Raw genomic sequence first — 25146 nt, 5'->3', positions numbered from 1 at the left:
AAAACACAGTTTTGGCCTTGTGAATGCAATATCTCAGGAATTCATCAAGGGATTCCCTTCACATCTGTCACAAATGTCCACTTATACACAAGAATGTACCGATTAGACCTTGGCAGTAAAAGGTCAAAAGTCAAGGTCACTGTAACCTCACAAAACATGCTTTTGGCTCCTCGAATGAGATATCTCAATACCACCTTGAGGGAATTTCTTCAGATTTGGCACAAATGTTCACTTGGACTCAAGAATGAACTGATTTGATTTTCATAGTAAAAGGCCAAAGTTTAAGGTCAACGTGACTTCACATTTCCGTGGATGCAATATCATAATGCTCTGCAAAAACAGTTCTGGCCATTATTCAATGCTGTAACTCAGGAAGGGCAGATTTTCCCACAATTTGGCAGGTAGGTGGAAGCATACAACCAAAAGGCGGTAATTCTAGTTTGGTCATAAACCAAAGTATTGGACAAATTATATTGTGAGCTCATGCTGGTGTTAGATGAAAAGTCAGACAAAAAGTAACACGTGATTCGGTCAAATTTAGTAATAGATGAGAGCCAAGCCAAGTCAAGCGTGTGTTAAATGAAAAAAAAAGCTATGTATCTCAAAGGATAGTACTGCTTGCTCACCATCAACAACAAAAGTTTATCGAAGTCAGAAAAAAACAAATTATGAAAATAAATTTCTGTTTGGATGGAGCAGGCCAAGTTTGGTTTGGAAAGAAAATATGTAATTTCCAACACCATCTCAGTGGCATTAATCACTACCAAAGTGTTACTGTTGTTGAACTTGTTACTGTTTGTTTCTTAAATGTAGAAGTTACATTTCTCGGGATTGTAGATACGCATGCCAGAGGTACTCCTCTTCTAAGCACAAATGCAGAATATACCTAAAGTATTAACTAATAAAACATACTGTACATCTGCATATGCAGACTGAATGATAAATACTCTAACTCCTTACAGAGCAAAAAATATACCTTCTCTCCAAAGAGTTACTGAGTCGCAAAACCTCCCCTGTCTTTGACATTGTCCCACAGTACATCCCAGGTGCAGGGCAGGCAGACTGTTGTCCCTGCACCAGGATCCCATTTTAGGATTGTCCTTCTGGCAGTTGTCACCTCCAAAGTATCAATGGAAGGAGCCAGAAATTGACTTGAGTTCTATTCCACTGACTGACCCTGAATCACGCTGACCAAAAAGTGCTATTTGCCTCTAAAATGTGGTTAAGCGGAGTAGTGGCATTCTACTAAATGAATGTTCTGTCACATCGTACACAGCGCTCACAATTTTCTTTTGTCCAATTTGTTTGGTAAATCAGGGAAAAGGCAAATCATCCCTTCCTGATATTCAAATAGGTATTATACTATGTAAACTGCAAGTCACCATCATCATGGTCAAATTCAAACTTTATTTTACTTTACTTACTTTTGCTTGAATCTCTGCTGTTTGCAGCTAAGGTCCTAAACAGAGGCAGTTCAGGTCCATTTAAATCACAGGGGCCAGACAGGGGCCAGCTCTGCTTTTATGGGGGTCAGTGAAATTAACTCTAAAATGAAGCACGCCTTTTAACAGTCAGAAGGGTCAGAAACACTGGGATTAGTTAACTTTTAAATACTGCACATATCATGGAAAAAATACTTAAATGTTTCTTGTGCATAAGCACAAAAAATATACAGTTCTACTACCAAACTTGCACTCTGATCCATACACAGATCTATAGTGAATAAGAGAGCACACACGAAACAGATTTAAAACTTTATGTTCACATCAAAAAATGTCAATGCCTCTATCAAGTACAACATAAACACTCCCACCAGGTCTGCAGTGTTCCTGTTACTTGAAGCTTATTACTAACGCAGAGCTTCAAAAAAAAAAGAAAGAAGAAATTCTCACAAGCAACTAGCAGCAGACCTTCTGCACAGACTCATGCACATATCACACAGTCAACAAGTAGTTGCACAACCAATACATGTAAAACTGACTCAAAGCCCTGCAGGCTCTGTCCCTGTGACTGTGTCCATGCAGACAGCACACAGTGATGCAACAGCTTCAGTGTCCAGACAAACAACCTACAGCACATTACATGACTTCCTCACTGCTTTCTTGTTAGGGAGTTAAACACACACAGACAGCCACAGAGGCACATTTAACCAGGGGCCAAACAGACAGACAGACACATAAACAGACAGACACATATTTCAGATCTAGGTCCAGGATCTCCTTTATTTCATGTAGATGAAGTGTCCAGATAATGTCTCACTGCCTTTGTCGCTTTGATAAATAGTAAAAAACAAACCTACGACAAAGTCTACCATCAGGTCTAATTATCCCTCCAACCATACAGTTTATTCTAGGCTGAATTTCAAAGCCTACAAATTCAGTACTCAAAAAAATATACTCAATATATGATGAGAGGGATTTATCCTCAACTTTTAACAGGTTGGCAGTGATGTAAGAAGAACAAGCAAATGTACATTCCCTGACAAAGTCAAGTTCACACATGCATAAAAATCTAAGCATTTAATTTAAAAAAATAGATAGTGTACCCTGCAGATGGAAACTCCTTTTGCCGGGGGAACCTCTTTGGATGGAGAAGTGCAGATAAAAGTTGAGGCTCAGAGGCAGAATCATCACAGGGGGCTTCTTTGAGATCCATGCATGCCCTTGCCTGCTTTTCACCACAGGTCAGCTTGGTTTTATTGGTAGTGATGAGAAAGGGCAAAACAAAAAAAAACAGCCTGCCAGGCCCAAAGACATCTGTAATTTTCAACTGGTTTTATTTCCCACCCCCTAGTTGCCTCCAGTTTGTCCTGTTGTCTGCAAACAGTCCCTCTCGGGAACAAAATACAACTTTCAACTCCCAGACAGAACTTTCTTGGATTTATGGTGAGACCTGACAGTTTGATTTTTTGCTAAATCTCCTCCACATGAATGAATGCTCTCACCATGAGTTTCTGAAAATCACAGCATCAGCCAGGTAAGCTGCTGAAATGTATTCTGTGCCAGAGCAAACTTTCTCTATCCAGGTTGGAGAAGCAGCCTAAACAGAAGAGTCATGATGGGGTTTCTTTTCTCAGTACCACATGTAAATGTGACCAGTTCTCTGAGGAAGATACATCTGACCTATTTGTTTGCAACTTTACATAAGAGCAAAGGTGGGAAGGTCTTGTTGTTGTTGCCTTGTTTGAAGACCAGGTCACACCAGCTCTTCATGAGTTCAAACTTTGCCCAGTTATTATATGTTTAAAAGGGATTTACACATAATTGAATTTAAATGTAATGCAATACACAAACTAGTTTCTGCCTGTAAGTTGTTATTGAATATTTACACCCAGTAACTCCAAGGTTATGTTATGCCATGCTTTGCTATGTCTTATTACATTATTGCTTTCTTTGTCTTTACCTTGCTTCACCATATAAGGAAAAAAAAAAACTTTGTCATGAGCCTTAATGAAACTTAACCACATTGTAGAGCCCATGAGCAGAAATTGTGGAAAACAAGTTCAAATATTCTCATTCAAGTTATTCTGGAGTTATTCTGTAGAAAAAAGTCCAACATCAACGTGATGTGCTGCGGTAACTTTGACATAACAGCATAATTCAAGGACAAAAGGTGATTCTTGACTGCGGACAAAAACATTAAGGTCAATTCCAGATCCACTTACTCTCCATGACAACTGACAGAACTCCAGCTGATGATGACTGTGAGATGCAATTAAACACTCCTGAAAAAAGGTAAGCGACTGTTGAGTTGAAGTGTCAGTGTGCTAAATAAATATTCAGAAATGTATCTCAATGGACTCTACTGCTTGTTCATATCAACAACAGAAGTTTATTGAAATCAGACAAAAGATATAATGAAAATAAATTTTGTTTGGATGGTGCATGCCAAGTTTATACTGAAGACAAATTTATGTTTACATTTTGATATTTGTTAGTTTGATCTAGTTAAAACTCCCACTTGTTTTTCTACCATATTATAACACCAACAAACTATAGAAATTGCCCATAAAGTTTTACTGTTGTTGAGCCTGTTTGCCTATGACAATCTTTAATCTAGAATTTCTGGCAGAATTGTAAATACAGATGCCAGAACTACTTCTCTTCTGAGCATAAATACAGAATATACCAAAAATATTCACTCATAAAACACATCAGCATATGCAGGTTCTGAACTACAAGTACTCTAGTTCTTAAGCTGGCAAAAAAAATTCAGTCTCTCTGAACAGATACTGAGGTCAAAAAGTTGCCCTGTCTTTGACATAGTCCCACAGTGCATCCCGGGCACCGGGCAAGAAGGGTGCTGTCCCTGCAAAGGTTTCCCGTTCACCCACAGCCAGTGTCCTGCCAGGAAACGAAGACCTATCCACACCTTGTCCGTCTGAGCACGTAGGATCAGTCTTCTGGCAAATGAGTTGTCACCCCCAATGTAAATGTCTGGGAGATCGTAGCGATGGCTGAAGTCAGCGTTATTTGAACTGGGCTCCATTCCAAGAGTCCTGCAGTGGTTCACAGCCTCCTCCCATGTCTTGTTCTCTTTCACCAAGATCAGATCATCTTCATAGCACAGAAATTTATAATCTCCTTCACATGATACATCAAACCACATTTTCAATATTGTAACAACGCAGTTTTCATTCCCGCTATCATTATTAGGTTCATTCTGATCCCAATGTGTAAAGGTGGCTTCCTCTCCATCAGGCCAACGCCAGACATCGTTTGCGTGTCTTTTGAGACCAATCCAACACATTGAGCTAGAACATTCCAAAGCTTGTTGTGTATTTATTTCACTCAAGTTGTTAAAAATGGCAAGGTCGGTATGGTGCTTCCTGCAATAGGTTTGGGCCTCAGACCAGTTCGCTTGGTTCTGCAGATAAACATATCTTCTGTATTGATGAGAGAGACTGAAGATGAAGCCGAGAATGACGATGAAGAGGCTGTTGGAACTGCTTCCCCTCAACATGACTCCTCAGAGGTGCCTTGACTTTACTTTATGGCAGTTTTGACTTGCAGCTTCAAGACCTCTGCTGTATTCTCTGTTTGACATCCCTGTTTAAATACCTTGAGAAAAAAAACAAAAAAAACCTCAGTGGGTTGTGCCAACTTAATATTTGCAAAGCACAGAAGGAACCACTTCAGCAGTCTACCAATGAAAGGAGCCTGACTGACCAAACATCACACTGACCAATTATGTCACTCATATTGTAGGATGGCATCAGAACACACACAACACACAGGCTCACATAACGAAGGGAGTATTCAGTTTTAGTTAATCTGAGGGTTTTCATTTTAGGGCTCATTTTACTGTCAACACATAAAGTATAAGAATAAATGTACTGTTATATTTGTATGTATTATGATATGAGTTCATTATTACTGATGCATTAACATATAAGCAGAATTTTAATGTTATAGCGAGAGAAGATGGGCATCATTTAAATACATTTACAGGTTTATTGAACAAGGACAATCCACGTTAACAATGTAATATGTCAAAGTTAGCCGGAAGGCTGTTCTTCATCTGTGGTGTTTCATCTTCCATGGGCACATGTAACAAAGTCCTGTTTGGAGTTGACTGTTAAGGTTAAAGCTTTGTCAACAACCGATACCCATAGATTGTACATATTTATACTGCATATGAATAAATGAAATAAATGTAATTGTAAAAGTTGTAATTTGCGTCTAAATGTGGTTAAGCAAAATTAGAAGTGCCATTTTACTTGAGTGAATGTTCTGTCATATTGTACACAGTGCCCCCAACTTTCTTTTGTCCAATTTGTTTGGCAAATGAGGAAACCATGCAAATGATCTCTTCCTTATATTCAAATATGTAAACTGGTTAAGGTCAAACAGGACAGTAAAAAGAATTTATTCACTTTCCCTTCAATCCCTGCACAGGGTGTGTGCAGCTGAGTTCCTAAACAGTGGCAGCTCAGGTCCTTTTAAACCATAGCGGGGGGGGCAGTGAAAAATCTTGAAAGTAAGATATGTTAGAAACACTGGGATTAGTAAACTTTTAAATGTTCACATCAAAAAGAAATAATGCACCTATCATAGATAAATGACTTATACATTTCTTGTGCATGAGCAAACAAAAATATACAGTACTACCAAGCTTATGCTCTGATACATACACAGATCTATACTGAATACTGAGATAGCACACTGAAACATATTCAAAAAAAAAAAAAAAATTAAATTTAAAAAAAGAAGAAATTCTCACAAGCAACTAGCAGCAGACCTTCTGCACAGACTCATGCACATATCACACAGTCAACAAGTAGTTGCACAACCAATACATGTAAAACTGACTCAAAGCCCTGCAGGCTCTGTCCCTGTGACTGTGTCCATGCAGACAGCACACAGTGATGCAACAGCTTCAGTGTCCAGACAAACAACCTACAGCACATTACATGACTTCCTCACTGCTTTCTTGTTAGGGAGTTAAACACACACAGACAGCCACAGAGGCACATTTAACCAGGGGCCAAACAGACAGACAGACACATAAACAGACAGACACATATTTCAGATCTAGGTCCAGGATCTCCTTTATTTCATGTAGATGAAGTGTCCAGATAATGTCTCACTACCTTTGTCACTTTGATAAATAGTAAAAAACAAACCAAGGACAAAGTCTACCATCAGGTCTAATTATCCCTCCAACCATACAGTTTATTCTAGGCTGAATTTCAAAGCCTACAAATTCAGTACTCAAAAAAATATACTCAATATATGATGAGAGGGATTTATCCTCAACTTTTAACAGGTTGACAGTGATCTAAGAGTTAGAACAAGCAAATCTTCATCCTCTGAGAAGTTCAAGTTCACACATGCATAAAAGAATCTAAGCATTTAATTAAAAGCAAAATAATGAATCAAAAAGATAGTGTACCCTGCAGATGGAAACTCCTTTTGCCAGGGGAACCTCTTTGGATGGAGAAGCGCAAATAAAAGTTGAGGCTCAGAGGCAGAGTCATCGCAGATCCATGCATGCCCTTGTCCACATTTAATTAAGAGCAAAATAAAGAATAAAAAAATAACAATGATGTCCGCCACAGAGGGACACTTTTACCAGGAGCATCTGTTTGGATGGAGAGAGGCAGATCCAAGTTGAGGCTCAGGCCCTGCTCAGACCCGAATGCACCCAAAACACATTAAAGACACATTTGAGATCCAGTTACTTAGACCAAATTTGAAGGTGATCTGGGCCATACATGGCAACATTCTTTTAGGACTGTGAACACAAATGTGTCCTGGACCACGTTAACGGTCCACCCACTCAAATGAGAAAGCTGTGCGCATTGCATTTATTCTCTCAGGCCCCCCTTGCTCCGCTCTCTCTCTAACACACACATTGACAACAGATCTGTCTGTAACCTGTGGTTATTTGCATATAGAGCGGGGAAGTGAGATCTGATTTCAAATGTTCGCTTGAGACACATGTGGATACACGTTCTAATGCCAGGTGAACTGACATACTTGAAGCTGTCCACATGTGATTGGATCACTTGAGACAAATGTTAATGCCAGGTCTGTACATGGCCTCACAAGCACAGAGTCATTACTAGGGGTCTCTTTTAGATCTATGAATAGCCGTTCCCGCTTTTTACCCCAGAACAGCTCAGTTTTAGTGGTAGAGACAAAGGGGAAGATAATTCAAAAAAAAAATTTAAAAAAATTTTAAAAAAGGGAAGGAAGGAAGGAAGCAATACCAGACAACCAGGGCTAGACACATCTTGACATAACTGTCAACTGGTTTTATCTCCCACCTTCTGGCTGCTTCCAGTTTGTCCTGTCCTGCAAACAGTCCCTCTCAGGATCGAAATACAACTTTCAACTCCCAGGAAGAACTCTCCTGGATTTATGGTGAGCCCTGACAGTTTGATCTTTTGCAAGATGTCTCACCATGAGTTTCTGAAGATGACCACATCACCCAGGTAAGCTGCTGAAATTTATTCTGTGCCAGAGCAAACTTTGTGTGTCAAGGCTGGACAAACCGGACGTCTCCCAAGACAGGTGTGTTGGTATGATGGCCTGTAAATATGGGTTGTTATGCTCTCCAGAGATGTTCAGAGGTATCTTTCTCACACACAGCCTGCATGAGAAAGACAGCAGGCAGAGATTAGCGGTTAGAGTTAGGGTAAGGTTGGGGCCAGGTTAATCATCGTAATACGCAACTGATTGGGGTGAAGATTAGGTTCAGATTAAGAGAACCAGGTTTCACTTCCCTCAGGATCTATTCCTGAGCACTGGAATCTAATGCCAACCATTAGATGATGTGCTTGCACGCTCAATTTTCCATGTACTAATGGTAGCCAGTTCTCAGGTGGGAATACGTTGGGCCAGTTTGTTTGCCAGCAGCTCGCCATCAGAGCAAACGTGGTCTAGTTGAATTAGTTGCCTTGTTTGCCAGGGGTGATCAGCTCCTGGTCTTCAGCTCTTCATAAGGTCAGATTTAGCAAAGTTATAATGCAAGTGTTTAATAGAGAAGTACACATAACTAAATTTAAATGGGTTCCACTACAAAAACTACTGTTTACGAATTAGTTAATTAACCAAATATTGACACCCAGTGACTGCCAGGTGACACTCTTGTGTGATGGACCCTGACAAAACTAATGTTAGCTTGCTAATATTTTACTCATTTAATGTTAAAGGAACTGTTTTTAAGTTTTGCTATAGCTCGTTTAAGAGTTTCATACTCTGGCATGTACATCTGACATGACACCTGCTATAATGCCGTTTAATAATGATGATGAAAATAATCATTATTATAAAACATTTTAAAAGACTAAACATTTCACAAAACCCATCCATCCTTTATCTATACCGCTTATCCGTACAGTAAAAATATACACAGTAGGGCTGGACCTAATCCTAGCTGACACTGGGCAAGGGCGGGGCACACACTGGACCAGTCAGGCACAGGGCTGACATATAGAGACAAACAAGTGTATGAGTACACACTGGTAACACACCGCCCATATACTCAAATCACATATATTTTTTTTTCTTTTTAAATGGTAAATGGACTTCCTATGTAGCCCTTTTCTAGTCTTATCGATCACTCAAAGTACTTTGCAATGGAAGCAACATTCATCCATTCAGTGCTTACATGTACACGCAGAGTGCTTCTACCATTCACACACACACTGATGGAACAATTTGAGTTCAGTATCTTGCCCAGGGACACTTCAACACATGGACTGGAGGAGCCGGGGATCAAAGCACCAACCTTCTGATTAGTGAATGACCCACTCTACCTCCTGAGCCACAGCCACCCCAGTAACGATAACCTAATGAAAAGAATGAGCCTGTAACTTAAGATAGTTTAGCATAATCGGATATTTCCCGCTAAAAAATTAGAATCATTTGAGACTGTGGTACATCTTGTAATACTGCCCAGTATTTGATGTTTTTAACAGTGTTCCAGATTTTTCCTAGTTATGATGTTTCTCAAACCTGAAACATTATCATTCATTTGATGTTGTGTATCTCATCACCTGGTGAATGTAAATCCAACCATCACGTCATTTATTAACTCAGTTTTTGGTCCCTACCAAACTGCTGGGGGAAACTAAATGCAAAATGCTTGACTGTGTTCACCAATCATGACTGTGTCTGTCTGCTATTTGGTGTTGAGCAGGCTGCTCACAGTGGCTTTTTTTTTTTTTTTCACCTAGAAAAGCTGCCTTCTGCAAATGAAAACGTCACTATAAAAGCTGTATGAGTGAACCAGACCAGACAGCTAAACAATGAGCTGAAAGACGCTATGAAGCTCCATAAAGCTGCAGAGTCAAGTCATCATTTCTCTGTAGGTGCACATTAACGCTTTTCACTATATTAGCATATAAAATATTAGTTTAAGCTGCTTTAACTTTTAATGGTGCAAACAGATGTAGTAAATCCTAGGACGGATTTCAGGCACAAACCTAGGAATGGATTTACAAATAGCTGGTGCAACTAAGTCAAGATGTGGTGTCATGAGGAGAGACAAAGTATGGTGTACTGCTTCCAACTGAACATGAGTGACTCGCTCCTCCTGTCTCTGAAGACGAGGTTCTACCTGATTTTGAGAACTTTCCCCTTTTGAACTTCAGATGATGACAACCTCACATTATTAGACAGTGGTTCAATGATTAGCTTCTATTATTAGTGGACATATGGAGACACTTTTATCCTCTGGTGTTCGGGTAACCACAGTCTTCTAGAGAAGCATAACTCACAGGAGACTGTCCAAATCCAGTTCAGGACAAGTATGTGAAGAAGGACAAAAGGCAACACACACACAAAGTTAGATCAGGACATGCAACATTTGGGTTATACAGTATGTGTCCTGCTGGACAGTCATCCTCAGAAATTGCAGTGGAACTACTCTGATCATATGCTGGCTTTGTACTGCTCATCATTTTCTACTTGGTGCTGCCTGAGACACCTGTACTCTTGGTGTCCGTCTTTTTCTTCGTCTCACAAAATTACAACCACATTGGCCTGGTGACAAAAAGAGAAAATGTCAATGAAGGACAAAGGAGATAAAGAACTTGGGTCTATTTTCAGCTTTCTCTGCCTTGATACAAGCCTAACTTGGATGTAAAATACTACCCGACACACATGCAAGGCTTTCCCCCGCCCACTGTTAAACATTCATCTGTATTTTAACTCTTTCTTTAGTTGCGTACTGTGTCTTTTTAACTTAAGATTGCGGACATTCCTCAGCTACTCTTGCTTTTAGCCAGTCTCAAATAAAACCTGAGCTCTACAAAACTATAGACAGCAAAGTTATTGTGTAGTATGAGTTAATTAACTTGTTTACTGTTGAAATTTATACTTTAGGCCAGGACAAAATCGTTCTGTTGGCCGCAAACACTTTCAATTCCAAGTGGATAGAGTCCTCGAAGACAGCCTTGTTTGAACTTTGTAGTAGTAATGAATGAGTGTGTGGAGAATATTCAGATTTGTCCCTGGGATGAACAGATGACATTTACCAATATATCTATATATATCTAACCTTAACCCGACCTGGGAGAATGGAGCAGCTGTACACTGAGGTCTGCTCTATGAAACACATGCAACCACAAGCAGATGTAAGTGAAGATTTTCACAATACTACAGTGGCGATTAATCACTGAGTATGTGCATTGGAGGGTTCCACTGACCCACCTTGGGGCAGTGGTCCAGATGTGTTGATGGCAATGGTCAGAGCAACTGGCTTGGGGCTGCACTGGTGGGCATCTTGGGCATGGGCACCGGGGTGAGGGCAACTGCGGGGGCCGCTGGTCAGAATGGGAAAGGGCTACAACAACGGATAGTCCCAATTGATTAATGTATTTGCCAGCCTCTTCTTGTCATGTCCCCAGAGAGTGCTGCTGCTAACCAACGTTGTGCACTGTTGCCAAAAAAGAAATCTGGTAATGTTATGTGTATTGCCAGCACTGGAGCTGTGGGTAAAATGAAAATGGCCAAGACTAAACTGGTGGGTGTTTTTTCATCCAAGTTTTCACCAGACCTACATTGCATGCTAAGGCCTTATATGTGTATCTTGAAGGGAAATTTGGCTGTAAGGTTACCTGTCATTGACAATCTGTACCATCTGGAGCTCTGGAGCATTTGTCCGGTGCTATCATGAGCCACGCGGGCTGAAGTTATTAGGTCAAACACTGCACATGTTGCAGGACGAATGCATGTGCCTTCTGGTGTTATGGGCACTCACTGGTATCGCTAAATAATGTCTCTCATTTTATCGTACAACTGTCGTGGCCTGCGTCTAGGCCAGAGAGCAGTTGTTGAAAACCACCTGGAGAACTGTGACATCATGTATACAAGAGTCATTTTTACCAGAGCGAGACTTTGAAATACTCAAGTCTCTCAATGATAACTTTAATGGAGCTGGAGAGTCTACAAATGACTTTGGCATTGGAATAGTCAGAGGTAGGATATCAGGGGGTCCATTCTGATGGTCCATCAGAATGACGCTAAATATCTAAAGAGGGTTGCCTTCATCAATTACTTTATTAAAAAAAATCTACAGTAGTCATTGGGCATATAAATGTTACATCTCACACAGGGTCTCATTATTTGCCATCATGTGGTTTAGTTCTGTCAAGATTATAATATTATATTGTCAAGCCAAGTGCTCTTGCATACAGGTAGTTACATTAGTGAGTCCTGGCACTCTGTAGCTGTGTTCCAATTCAGGGGCCACATCCTATGGAGGATCGATTGTATAACCAACAGCGACAAGAGTAGAATGTCCCATTTCAAAGGCTCCTTCAGATGCTGCTGAGAAATGCATCCTTCTCTTCCTGGGCAACAAAGGCTCCAATGGGTGGACTTTCATGACCCAACCTATCCCAAGATTCACTGCATGATAATGAAAATAATATGGCGGCAAATAACGCCAACAGAGAGCCTGAGGATTACACTTCTAAATGTAAGTATTGGGTTTCAGCTCAGTTTAACAGGTAATGGTACAAACATTAAAAAACCAAGGGCCTTAAAACCTCAAGTTTTTGTGAAAAGAAAAAAATAGTCACATGTTGTTAAGGCGACAGGTGCGGCACTTTATGTTGCATCCATAAGGGCTGACTAGGATGCCCTGAACTAGGACAAATCTTATGTGATGGCTGCATCATTGTATTAGTACAGCTGATGTGCATGCTTCTTTGGGGTGTATGAGCATTCTGTATGGAGCAGCAAAGATCCACACACCTGTCCCACACCTGTTGCTATGTCAGTAAAAGTGGAACATTTAACTGTGCGAAAATCCTTTAAAAAATCATTTAAAAATACTTAAAGTAACCGAATATTCATCTACCCAGACATGCAGCTGTGTGCAGTGATGTTAACTGTAAGGATGCGAAGCATAGGAGATATCACGACTTCATGTATATAGTCGGTGCTTTGTATGAAGGCAGTAAGCCCTACTACAGGCGTAAAAATAAGACACATGACATCAGGCCTGGCTGGAATAAGTAGGAAGCTGAGTATCATACTGAAGCCCAAGAAGCCACCACATTATGGCAGGTAGAGCCAAACAAGGGCCTGTGCTTGAGTACAAGAAACTCACTAATGTAAGATATAAGTATGCTATTCACTTCATCTGTAACATAAATTAAAAACCTACTAACTAACAATGCTATTGATTTTTGGAATAAACTGAGAGTTCTTAACAACTGCAAAACATCTTCTCCATGCACGATAGAAGGAACCTCTGAAACAGAGAATACTGCAGAGTTATGGCGACAGCATTATAGTACCTCATTAGATTGTGTCTAGAGTGATTTATTTAAGGTGGACAGTATTGAGAGTAATGATTCAATGGTGATTATGTCACATGAGGTACACCAAGATATAAACAAACTGTCTGATAACAAAGCAAGTGGTTTGGATCATATTTCTGCTGAACATCTTAAATATGCCAGTATGAGGATAGCTCTGCTCCTTGCTGTTTGTTTTACTGGCTTTATGATTCACGGGTTGTTAGCAAACTCAGTGCTGTCTGATCTGTAAGTGCCATTACAGACAAAGCTGGTAAAGTAGCCTCCCTAGATGATTACAGGCCCATGGCTTTAGCCAGCATGCTGTCAAAAGTCCTAGAAATAATTATGATGGATAGAGTAAATGAATTTATTAACTCCACAGATAACAAGTTTGGTTTTAAAGATAGACATGGCACTGACTTGTGCATATATGCCTTACAGGAAATAGTAAACAAATATAGAGACATCAGTTCTTTTGTGTTTTATTGATGCTTCCAAAGCTTTTGACCATGGTAATCATAGAAAGTTATTTGTTAAATTGAGTCAAAGAGCAATGCCCAAATAAATTACTAGCCCACTGGTAGGCCCAGCAGACTATGCAAGTAAAATGGGGCGATAGTGTCTCAGCCCCATTCGGGGGTAGGCTTGTTCCCAGGTCTTTTTTAATCTTGATATTGATGATGTGTTCAAGCAGTTGAAAGCCTGTAGTGCTTGGTGCATGATTGGTCTCCAGCAGCTCCTTCCTATATGCCAGCAAGAGTGTTGTAATTATCTGATTATAACCTGTAATAAGGTAAAATATCTTGGACATTTTATTATGGAACAAACAGCAGTTGATGAAGCTTGCCTCCAAAGCACTCTTCAGAAACCTACGGATGAGGTCACTGTCCATCTTTTTGTCTATGCCTGCATCACAGAGAGCTTCTCAGATATGTCAGTGTGGAGTTCACAGCCTGTTTCCACTGCCTCCAAGTTACCAAAACCTAAACTGGTAACGATGACATCATGGCAGCCATGATGGCTAAGGCCTTTCTGCCCATACTTCCAAAATCTCAAGGTTGCTTTAAAATAGTCACTGCAGTGGTCTTTGCAGTTTGGATACAGTCACGCCCATAAAAATGACAGAGAGTATAGCTACAAACAGCTGGTAGTCAAGTTTCCAGAGACAATACCCTGCTGCCACCACAAGAGAGCAATAAATTACATGTTGAATGCAAAGATGTATCAGGTCCTTTATGGCAGTGGCTCTCAGAGTAGGGTCCGGGAACCCCCAGGTGTGCTTGAGAGGGTACCTGGCGGTCTCTAGTAAAAAGGCTAATAATTAACTTTCAGTATGATTTCATCCATAAGTAACATAATAACAGAATGTATGACTATTTTGATCAGGGGTTTCAAACACTTGCAAAAGTCTTATCAGATGGGGAACCCTGGGAAAAAATCTTTTCAAACTGGGGTCAGAGGTCTAATTTTTGTCAGTTTAGGGTCCTTGACATGAAAAAGTTTGAGAACCGCAGTTTATAGGACACACTGCTGTTGTCAGATGTAAGGAGAGATATCACTTCCACTTCCTTATTGTTCTAACTGATAGATTGAATTGAATTTTTGGCTTTAACTGGTCCCTGCTTGCCCTATTTTTAAAATGATTTGCAAAATGATTTTTGTTTTGTTTTGTTTTGTTTTGTTTTGTTTTGTTTTGTTTTGTTTTGTTTTGTTTTGTTTTGTTTTGTTTTGTTTTGTTTTGTTTTGTTTTGTTTTGTTTTGTTTTGTTTTTAATCTAAACAAACTATATTATTCTAACTATAATGAATTTGTTGGCATCAAATCACTCAATGGCCTTTGTGCCCTGGCTTTTGTGCCCAAATATTCCCAGCCTGTTTATCATATTTTCAGTATTAAGTTTAGTTCAAGTTTGTAGAAATCTTGACACCAGTTGGAGCAGTACTTTAGGGCTAACATCATGGCTTTTGCATTGACTTGTACCATAAATTACAAATATGTCAGTGACTATGTGTGTGATGCTGATGGTTGTTTTGATTGACGGTACAAATGAGCAGACAGTAAATGACAGCCTGCAGAGAAGGAAATGAAGGAAATGTCTGTACCTTAATTTACTTAATTCCGTGTGATCAGAGACATTAGCTGACGTGTTTCCGTGCAGAACTGGCCTTTATCTCTGTAGTTGCTGCTCAGCTAAACAAGACCAAGGCAAATGCTTGCTTTGCATCAATAATCTAGAGGTATTTTCAGTTCCTGCACATTCACAAGCACATCCTGTACCCTGTAGATACAAATTGTTTTTCCTATTGACAAGCATTTCATCACATAGATTTCTTAATGATGTGAGTGCAGGTGAGCAGTGGGGGTCAGGATGAACAAAAGCCACCCCTAATATGGACTGAATGTTTCTCTGTAACCATCTAATCCAGATTGAGGAGATTGAAGAGACCTGCGTCATGGGGGAATTAATTTGAAATATAAGTATCAGTGCATGACGTGTGCTGATGATGCTTTCTAATACGCAGCCCTGGTAAGCAATGTGGTTTTTATAAGAGCACAGGGCTTTCACATGCAAGTGACCTTTATCTCATTTTTACTTTAACATTTTTCTGAAAATCCTGCAGTACTGTGATAGTGTAATATAGATAATGTGAGAAGCTCATGAACAGCTGCCATATTTCTGTCATGCTGTAGTATGGACAGCCCTCAGGTGCAAGATCACATCCTTAAAAGCAAAAAGTATTTTTCGCACACATGCATCAACCACTGATATTGGCTGCCAGAGGTATCTACAATATCTAATTTGCCTACAATTTTTTATTTTTTTTTTAAATCATAAACTGTTTTTTTCTCCCCTGTACAGAATACTTTAAAATAGGTCATTTTGCCTTGTGCAGACAGTAGTCAAAAAATGTGTGAAGCTACTGAAGCTCACACAGAAACACAATAAAATAAAACTTGGAGGATAATCAAATATTCACATGTATTTCATTATCTTATATCTGTGAACACTGGACATCTCATTAAGCAACCGATGTCCAAGACTTAAGTCCAGCCTCAAGTAGAAGCGATGGACCAAACACTGGTTTAGCATCATTTCCATTTAAACTTATTAGCTAAGCAATGGCATATGCTCCTGCCAGTTTGGAAAGCCTGAATTTGTGTGATGAGCAAAGTGGACTGATTGACATCCAGTACAAAAGCTGTAATTAATCTTAAGGCTGAAAGCAAGCGACATTATGAGAATATTTAGTCTAACACTAGCAGACAGATCTGTTTTAATGGTGTAGCCCTTGGGAAATTGAATTGTTGTAAACAAACACATTTTAGAAGACTGGACTCATAAATTACATGCAACAATTAATAAAGCCTTCAGGATTATTATTGACATATACCAAAAGTATGATAAGGACAAAATAAATAAACTATTGAATACAATTACAATATTACAGTTACATTATTAATGTGATATGTTTTATTTTATTTTATTATTTTTGTTGTTGTTATTCTAATGCATTGTTGGGTATTTTAATCTCTATGTACTTTCCAATTCGGTTTTGAAATGTGCTGTATAAATAATGTGCATCACAATTGTTAATATGATAGATACAGTAACAACATTATTGGGATGTTGTGGATATAGATACCATATGTGGATACCATATGAGGCTACTAAAATTTATATTAAAGACCATGGACAAACTGTACCAAATACCATCTAGGCTGAGTAGATGTCAGTGTGAAATATCATGGGACGATGACTGATATTTCTTTAAGGATAAAAACACTTTGTTAAATTGTCATCCCAGATTTATCAGGCCAACAAACATGACAACAGCCCACCAGCAGCCTTTTCGTTGGCCAAGATGAGACATGATCGCTTATGAAGTGTGAGGACATTTTGGCACTGGCTAATTAATTGTAATAAGGCTGGCTGGCACATACGTTGGCAGTGACAGCCATGGGGTGAGAGGCAAGAGCTCGGCTTCCCTTCTAAAGCCAGTGTGGAGTTTGAGCCGTCAGGCCACTGTGCTCCAGAGACTTGCTCTGGCACTCACCTAGATACACATCTGCTCTGATTAATCGCCTGCTTCGCCCAGTGCATACATTTCATTATCAGCTTTAAGTGGGTGAAAACAAGAAGGATCAGGGCATCGAGCAGAGCTGTGATGAGAGGAAAGATGAAAGGGAGAGAAACAGGAGTGGAATATATTGGGTGTGTAAAAGGAGTGGATTTCTAATGGCCCTCCTAATTTTCCTCTTAGTGACATTAAATAATGTTTGACCTTTATCAGCCTCTATTGACAACCAGTTGCAACTGCAATATCACATATCTGCTCATGTACAAGTCCCTCAACACTTTTATCTTCTTGAGCTGCAATGGTTTGCTATTACTGAAATAATCAATAGATGCAACAAAAACAGTAAGAGGTAATATATCAAAATAGAAAATGCTGCTTGGTTATGTGGACTTCTTAGCTTTTGGTGGTGAAATCTTTTATGACAAAGTTTGCTCCCCTGTTGCAGTGTGCTGTAGTAGAAGCGTGGTTGCTTAGCACCTGGCTAAGTAAAGGTTGTGTCACTACTAAGATCAAAACCACTATAAAGCCCCTGCAGATGTAACTCACAGCTCAGGGTTAAGAGCCCTGCAAAAGGGCAACTTGACGATTTGGAGAGGCATGTTGAATGCTACATCATTCCCAACCTTGAAAAGGTGAAAGAAACTGCTTTGTGCAAGTGAAAGCAGTTTAGATGAGGGGCTTTACCCTCCACAACATACTTGATGAAGGATGAACTCTTACTCAGGCTACAGCCAAAGGTAATTTACAAAGATTCTCTTGTCCACCAGATCTATCATTGATTTTATGATTGTTCATGTCTTTGCTTGTCAAGAGCAAAGCTCCTCTGAGTTTGGTTTCAAAATGAAAAAAGAAAAACTCAAAGGAGAATGGTACAAACCATTCCCACTCACACTGATTTTGTGTTTCTTGCCAAGACGTATCACAGATTCAACATAGAGCAACACTGCCACCCCCTGGCAGCCTCCATTCATTACTCTGACTTTTACCCACAAAGACTGTGCTGCAGAGGGCACCAAACTTTTAAGGAAGAACAGAGTTATGAAGGTCTGGTATCTAGCCTTCGAAGCACAGCAGTGGAACTCAAAATGAAATGGGTCAAGGAGATTTAGATCTGGGCCATTATTGTCAAAGAGAACAATGAGCATAGACTTGGGAATAATTGGTAGAAAAGGGTAAGCATTTGTCATGTTAGTTCAGACTGGGTTCTGTGCATATCTAATGTGGCTTCACACAATTTACAAAGGCATATTTGCTTTATTACAGCCAATGCCATATTTGCTATCCCTGAGTATAATTAATGTGTGTCACCCTTCAGCTGCTTGATAAAGACCCTCTTTCTCCAGTGTAACATATCCCAGACTTAAATAGTTCAATCTGGTAACTAGCTCTACATTCATGGTACAGTCAAGGCTGATGGGAGTGTCATTAGTTTTGCATGTATTTGGTCGTAAATCAAAGTGGTGGACAAGTTGAAATGTTGACCTGATGATGGCGCTATATAGAAAGATCACCAAAGTTATTACAGATCATCCTGAGGGAGACATGGATGTTTGTATCAAATGTCATACCAATCCATCTAAAGGTTATTGAGATATTTTTCACTAAAAACCAAAAATGTCAGCCTCAGCGATAAAAGTAAAGTGGGGCACCAAAACGAGACCATAAATGTCTATAAAAAATTACAAATGAAGTTTTACATTGTCAACTTGTTTCTATCACGTTTTTTCTTCTGCTGAAGTTATATGTATGTATATATCCAGGTATATATATATATATATATATATATATATATATATATATATATGTGTGTGTGTGTGTGTGTGTGTGTGTGTGTGTGTGTGTGTCATATAAAATAATAGTTAACAACTTCATTTTCATTGGAGGGGGTTTTAAAGTCTGGAGTAAAGTGGTGGACACCTGGACCGGCCAACAGACTGACACTACCATTCATAGAGCATCTTCACTACCAAGGCTAAAGGTAATAATCTAATAACAATACAGTGTAGCAGTGATGGGCAGTGAAGTTAGAATAAGCTATGAAAATGAAACACAAAAATCACATAAACTGTGGCTCCAGTTATATGAAGAGTTCAGGTGTAATGTATTTAAATTGTATTAATCTCCTCTAGATAATATCAGCTCTGTGTGATGAATAGTGTAGGACAGCACAGAGAGAAACTCCCTGTGAGTAAGTATGATAAGGACAAAATAAATAAAATATTGAGTAAAATTACAGTTGCATAATTAATGTGATAAGCTTTATTTTGTTTTATTATTTTTGTGGTTGTTATTGTAATGCATGTTATCTGTTCTTGGGTATTTTAATCTATATGTACTTTCCAATTCTGTTTTGAAGTGTGCTGTATAAATAAAGTGCATCACAATTTGTGCAAATCAATTTTTACTGTATTTATGAGGTAAAAAGACAAAGATTTTGGAGAGTGTCCCTCTGTGTCTCTGTCTGCCTGTCTGAATGCTGGACTGTCTGTCAGTCTGTCTTCCTCTATCTCTTTCTTTTGCTTTCTTAACTCTCAAACAACCACAAACACCCACAGTGCCTCTTTTTCACAACAGATAAAACTCTAAATTGATTGGGAGTTCCTGGATGAACTTGCTTATAAGGATACCCATTAACCACAGTCTGGCAAGCCGTTCGGCCTTATTGGAGGACTTTTTCTAGAGGCAGAAGCAAATCTCATGTTTGAGTTAGACCTCACTGAGCAAAGCCCAAGAGCCTCAGATTTCTGTCTGTCTGTCCACACAGCAGACAAAGTAAACAGACTGTAGCCCAGAGGAAAAGGTAAGAGTTGAGGGAGGAGGTCAAAATAAGTTAAATGAGGGATTCACTAATGAATTTGTGCCTTCTCATGAATGAATGAATGGATGGACCAAAGAAGGGAAAAGGGGCTCCTAAATTCCTTAACACAACAACACTACAACTTTTATTTTGCTTTCAGGGCCTTTTCTATTATTGATTTCTTTGTTCAGGTGGAGTCAACACTAAACATTTATACTCTGATTATTTCACCCATTTTTAGAACAAAATAATGGCAGCAAATGCAAACAAACAGAATTTTAAAAAATCTCAAACAGAATGATGAACACATGAAAGCACAACAGGGCATTTTGACATGTCACAGCAGAAAAAAAGCATCTGTATTTACTTAGTACTATTAACATGTAACTGTGTATGTGTACACATATACATTTTTTTTCATTTAGTAAGTCATATATTGTTTTATCTTGTTTATATTTTATAATTTTTTTGCTTCTGGGGTGTATTGAAAGCTTCTTATGAATAAAATGTATTCATAATAATAACAATAGTAATAATTAAAAAAAGAGTCTCACTGTATTTTCATGTACAGTAGCTGTACCATTTTCAGAGCCCTGTCTACATGTACACTGGCTCACTGACATCGCTGACTGGCTTAAATATCCCTGTGCTGTTCAGTCTGCAATAATTAGTAATGTCCTCCTTAGAAGAAGCCTACATTGTGCAGCCTCTTGCTATTCACAGAAAAAGCTTAGTCTTCTATGTTTTGTGGGTTTATTTGTTAACATATTCATCTGACCTTTCATGATCATGAATGCCATCATTATAAATCAATGAAGAAAGTCAGCTACTGTATTCAAGTGGAGTTCAGTCTTCAGTTATTTGGCTTTCGCCTGTTAAAGCAACACTCAGACTTTTGAAAGAAGAATTGTCACATTCTCTTATAAATGAAAGGTTGAATTCATAATCAGTAAATAATTACTCTTGGACAGCCTCAGGGACTTTGCTGCCATAGCTTACTTGACCGGAGGCTTATGGTGGCTAACATTAGCCAATGTTAGCAAAATGTAGATAGATATTGTTATGTAACTGACACTAGTCAGTCAGAAACTTCTCTGAGCTTGTGCTACTGTTACATGTTATCATTTACCATTATTCCATAATTGCCACTTGTGGTCTGGTCACAGTGGCTGCAGTTAAAAGTTAGATAACCTCACTTTAAAGGGGCTGTTTGTAAGTTTTGCTATTGCTACAGCCTTAGGATTAACAGCTGTTTACTTACCAGTCACGAAGAAACGTTGAAGATGAAACTTCATTTCTTTACTCATGTCTTTTCTTCTGCTGAAGTTAGCATGCTAACTAGGTAGCCCTGGCCCATCTCATCTCTTTCTGATAGCGACTCACTATAGCCTTCAATCTACCCTGAAGAAGTAGCGTTGCTCAGAGGTCGTAGAGGTCAGGGTTCAAATTACATCGGGGATGGGGGGGTTAGACCCCCCTAAAAGAGGTAAAAACAACAGGTTGAGGGGGTTGAAACATTTATATATCCTTCTGACCTGTAATTGTAAATATTACAGTATATTTCCCATATTCATACCTGGAAGAATCTTCCAGGTATGATTTCAGACATCCCTAAAGTGGACCATACCATTTCTTAACCTTGACTTCAGTTGAGCGTCTCCTCTTCCTGCCTCAGTCCATCAGTGGCTCAAAGGGGTTAAATTGGGCCAGAGCCCAAGGGAGTTGAGTTCTGTCTCCTCGAATATCACATCATCATATCACACTTGTGTTTTTTTTTTTTAATCTCCAATAAAATCCAATAGAATATGAGCAGCTAACAGTGCAAATAGCACCATTTGACAAATAGTAAAATCATTTTGCTCTGTGTTAAGTTTAAGGTCGCTGCACAATAAGACACTGACAGCACATGGGCAGGCAGACAGAGCGGCAGCGAGTTTAGTTCATTTATTCCCATGATGCTGCTTTATTCACATCATGTGCGCGCAGGCAGGTGTGTGAGTGAGTTCCTTTGGTTATGCCAACACTCTGTGTCTATGTCACTCTGAAACTTTCTCTTCATTCTGTAACAGGTTTGTAGTTTTGCATATCTTTACAAAAATCATGAATGTAATTGTGCCTCAATTATGTGAAATGATATCACTGCAATCTACTGACATAATTTTACATTTTTGGTGAACATAATCAAAAATTTCAACACTTAGACCTACATACACATTAGCACATTCCCCCACCCCTGGAGAAGAAGTTGACCCCCTGGTTGCTCTTGTGTAATTCACACTCTGGTAGAGCTTATAACCTCTTGCCTTGTAAACACACCAATGACCAAAGCTCTTGTCAAGCGACAATCCCCACCACCTGCTCACAGTAAGAAACCACGTTCAGTTGCAGAGAAAACGTATATAAAGAGCCCCTTTAATGTTTAACAGGCCTTTTTCAGAGAAGACATTTTGACATGCCACAGTAGGAAAAGCACAGGTGTAAATACTATTTTGAACGATAGCTTAATGCACAGTCATGGCGGACACTCAAACAAAACAGAGAAATTGTTTGTGTTATTAGTAATACCTGTGTTCCTCCTACGATGACAAGACGAAATGCCTGCTGTGTCAATCTCCAGCAGGGAAGCACAGGTGTAATTAATAATATTAACAATGGCTGCTAAGCCAATTCCAGTATCCCATATTGGGCACCAGGACACTTACTGGAACTGAGCTGTCATTAAAGTTATTACTTGTACACCTGCACACTTCCTGCTATGGCAGGTCTTAAAGGAACCGTCAGCATTTGGGGAAATACACTTCATTTTCTTGCCAAGAGTTAGATGAGATCGATACTATTCCCATAACTGCTCATTAAATATGAAGCAACAGCCAGGAGACGGTGAGCATAGCAGAGCAGTGACCTCTTGTATTAATTAGTAAGCTTTAGAGGTGCTGGATGGCAGATTATGTCACATTTGAACTCTCTCAAAAAAGCTCATAAGCATATTTCACAAAAAGTCAACAAACCCCAGAGATAATGGAGTGTATGTGGGCATTAAATATTCCTTTTGTTTTCCGGTTTTTCCTGCTGGTTTGCAGCAGACAGTTCAGGAGACTGAGAACCACATATATTCAAGTGAAACTTAATCCAGCCAGTACACCACTGCCAGACCGGGAGCTATTAAACCAGGTCACTTGTTTGGCACTACAATAATTCCAAGGAGAAGTTATGACGCACTATCACTGGCATGTCGCAGTACTTCCACACTATATGCCTTTACAAACATCGATACGGCCGTGCAAACACGCTGCATCAGGCAGATCTCCAATGATGTCCCATGTATCTGCGTGAGGTTCATAATTCTCCATGCTCTCCAGGTAGGTCCCATTAGAGTGGAAGTAACCCCCAGTGACGTACACACTGCCCACTATGGCCACCGCCCCCCCGTACTCTATCCTCTCCGTCATGCTGGCAACCGAGACCCATTGCTGTGTGTGGGTCAAAGCGTTCAGCGGGGGTGGTCTGGCCCCCTACCAGGTACAGGCTGTTCTTCAGGAACACCAGGCACATCACGTACTCTGCAGGGAGCAACAACATAACAATCACTGGGTTTCAATCCAAGCATTTTTATTTAAATATAGATTTACCGCATTACAAAGGCTAAATTTGAAACAGCCAATGTTTTGTTTCTGCACGTACAGTCAAGAGCATCTGTGATGAAGTGCTTATGAAGTAGTGTCTTTTTACTTCTGAGAAGTTTGATATTTTTTTTATTAGATTTGATATCAGGACCACCTGGATGTTGGTTAGGACATTCCACTTGTTGACCTTGTGATTCTGGATCTTGTTGCAGTTATAACTGCCTTTAAAGCAATAATTACCTCCTGCTACCAGAAAGGATCCCTACAATTTGTAGGAATACATCAACATTTTGGGAAATACTTTTATTTGATTTCTTAGATTCTTAATTAGATGAGAAGACATTGATACCACTATCATACCTGTCCATTCATTGTAAGGCAGCAGGCAGGCAAGTCTAATCAAAAGTCAAGACACCTCTTATCAGTTGTGGAAGTGTGCGTTTGTCCAACCTTTTGAATCAAATCGTACATAATTCTATTTTGAAATGTGTTCATTGTCAATCGAGACTTAAAAGGGTCTATTGGTAAGTTTTCTCTGCCCCTGAATGTAATTTCTTACTGGAAACAAGTGGTGGGGATTGTCGCTTGACAAGAGCTTCCACATGAGGTTACAATATGCCCTCTGAGCTGTGCTACAGTTTTGGGGATTGGAGGCTACAGTGAGTCACTATTGGAAAGTGACGAGGTAGACTGGGGCTAGCTGGTTAGCATGCTAACTTTAGAGACAAGAGTTAACATTGGTGTTGCTTTCCATCACTGGAGACAGCTCTTGGTAAGCAAAGGAATGAAGTTTGATGCTGAACTCACAACATTTCCCCTAGACTGGTAAGTAAACAGCTGTTAATGCTAATTCTGGCTATGTACCAATAGCAAAAGTTCAGGTAGCCCCTTTAACTGAGCATTTTGATCATTTTGGTTGAGATATTTTTTTTGACAACTGTAAATTCTGCTGTGACAAGTAAATATGAAATCTACATGAAACAATATAGAGGTATAAAGGAAGTATGTGAAACACACCTTGAACCATATCATTTACAGCCATTCACCTCCTCCTCATTATTATTATTATTATTATGTTTATATTATGGTTATATTATGTCTTTACTCCATTTCATAAGGAATATAATGTAGTTTTTCTCTGACAGGTAAAAGTTTTGGTTACTTTGAAGATTCAGATCATAAACGCAAGCCTATAATTTCTTTACAAAATATGATGAATTGTTGTAGTAGTGTTGTTTTATTTAAAGTAGTTACTATCAGCTTCATTTCAACTAATATATAATATAATGAAAGGGAAAAATCTCCATTATTAGTGCTTTTTTGATACTTTAAGTGCTACTTATACAGTACGTGTGTTAAATTTTAAATGCATGTACTTGTAGGTGG

The 25146-nt window shown here is 39.3% G+C and overlaps 1 protein-coding gene across 1 annotated transcript; it reads right to left on the bottom strand.

The window, feature by feature from the left end:
• Nucleotides 1-2204: 2204 nt before the first annotated feature.
• Nucleotides 2205-23586, bottom strand: LOC139628025 (macrophage mannose receptor 1-like). Its single transcript, XM_071489335.1, has 4 exons — nucleotides 23394-23586; nucleotides 12157-12304; nucleotides 11163-11275; nucleotides 2205-4964 (listed from the first exon to the last, which is right to left on the bottom strand). The coding sequence occupies exons 1-4, from the start codon at nucleotides 23584-23586 to the stop codon at nucleotides 4186-4188; spliced, it is 1233 nt and encodes a 410-aa protein (XP_071345436.1). The 3' UTR covers nucleotides 2205-4185.
• Nucleotides 23587-25146: the final 1560 nt, after the last annotated feature.

This window comes from Trachinotus anak, unplaced genomic scaffold, assembly GCF_046630095.1.
Source record: "Trachinotus anak isolate AG129_WGS33_773 ecotype Australia unplaced genomic scaffold, CSIRO_AGI_Tana_v1 ptg000011l, whole genome shotgun sequence".
NCBI lineage: Eukaryota > Metazoa > Chordata > Actinopteri > Carangiformes > Carangidae > Trachinotus > Trachinotus anak.
The sequence above is the reverse complement of the archived record's forward strand: the minus strand, read 5'-3'. Positions and strand labels throughout refer to the sequence as shown.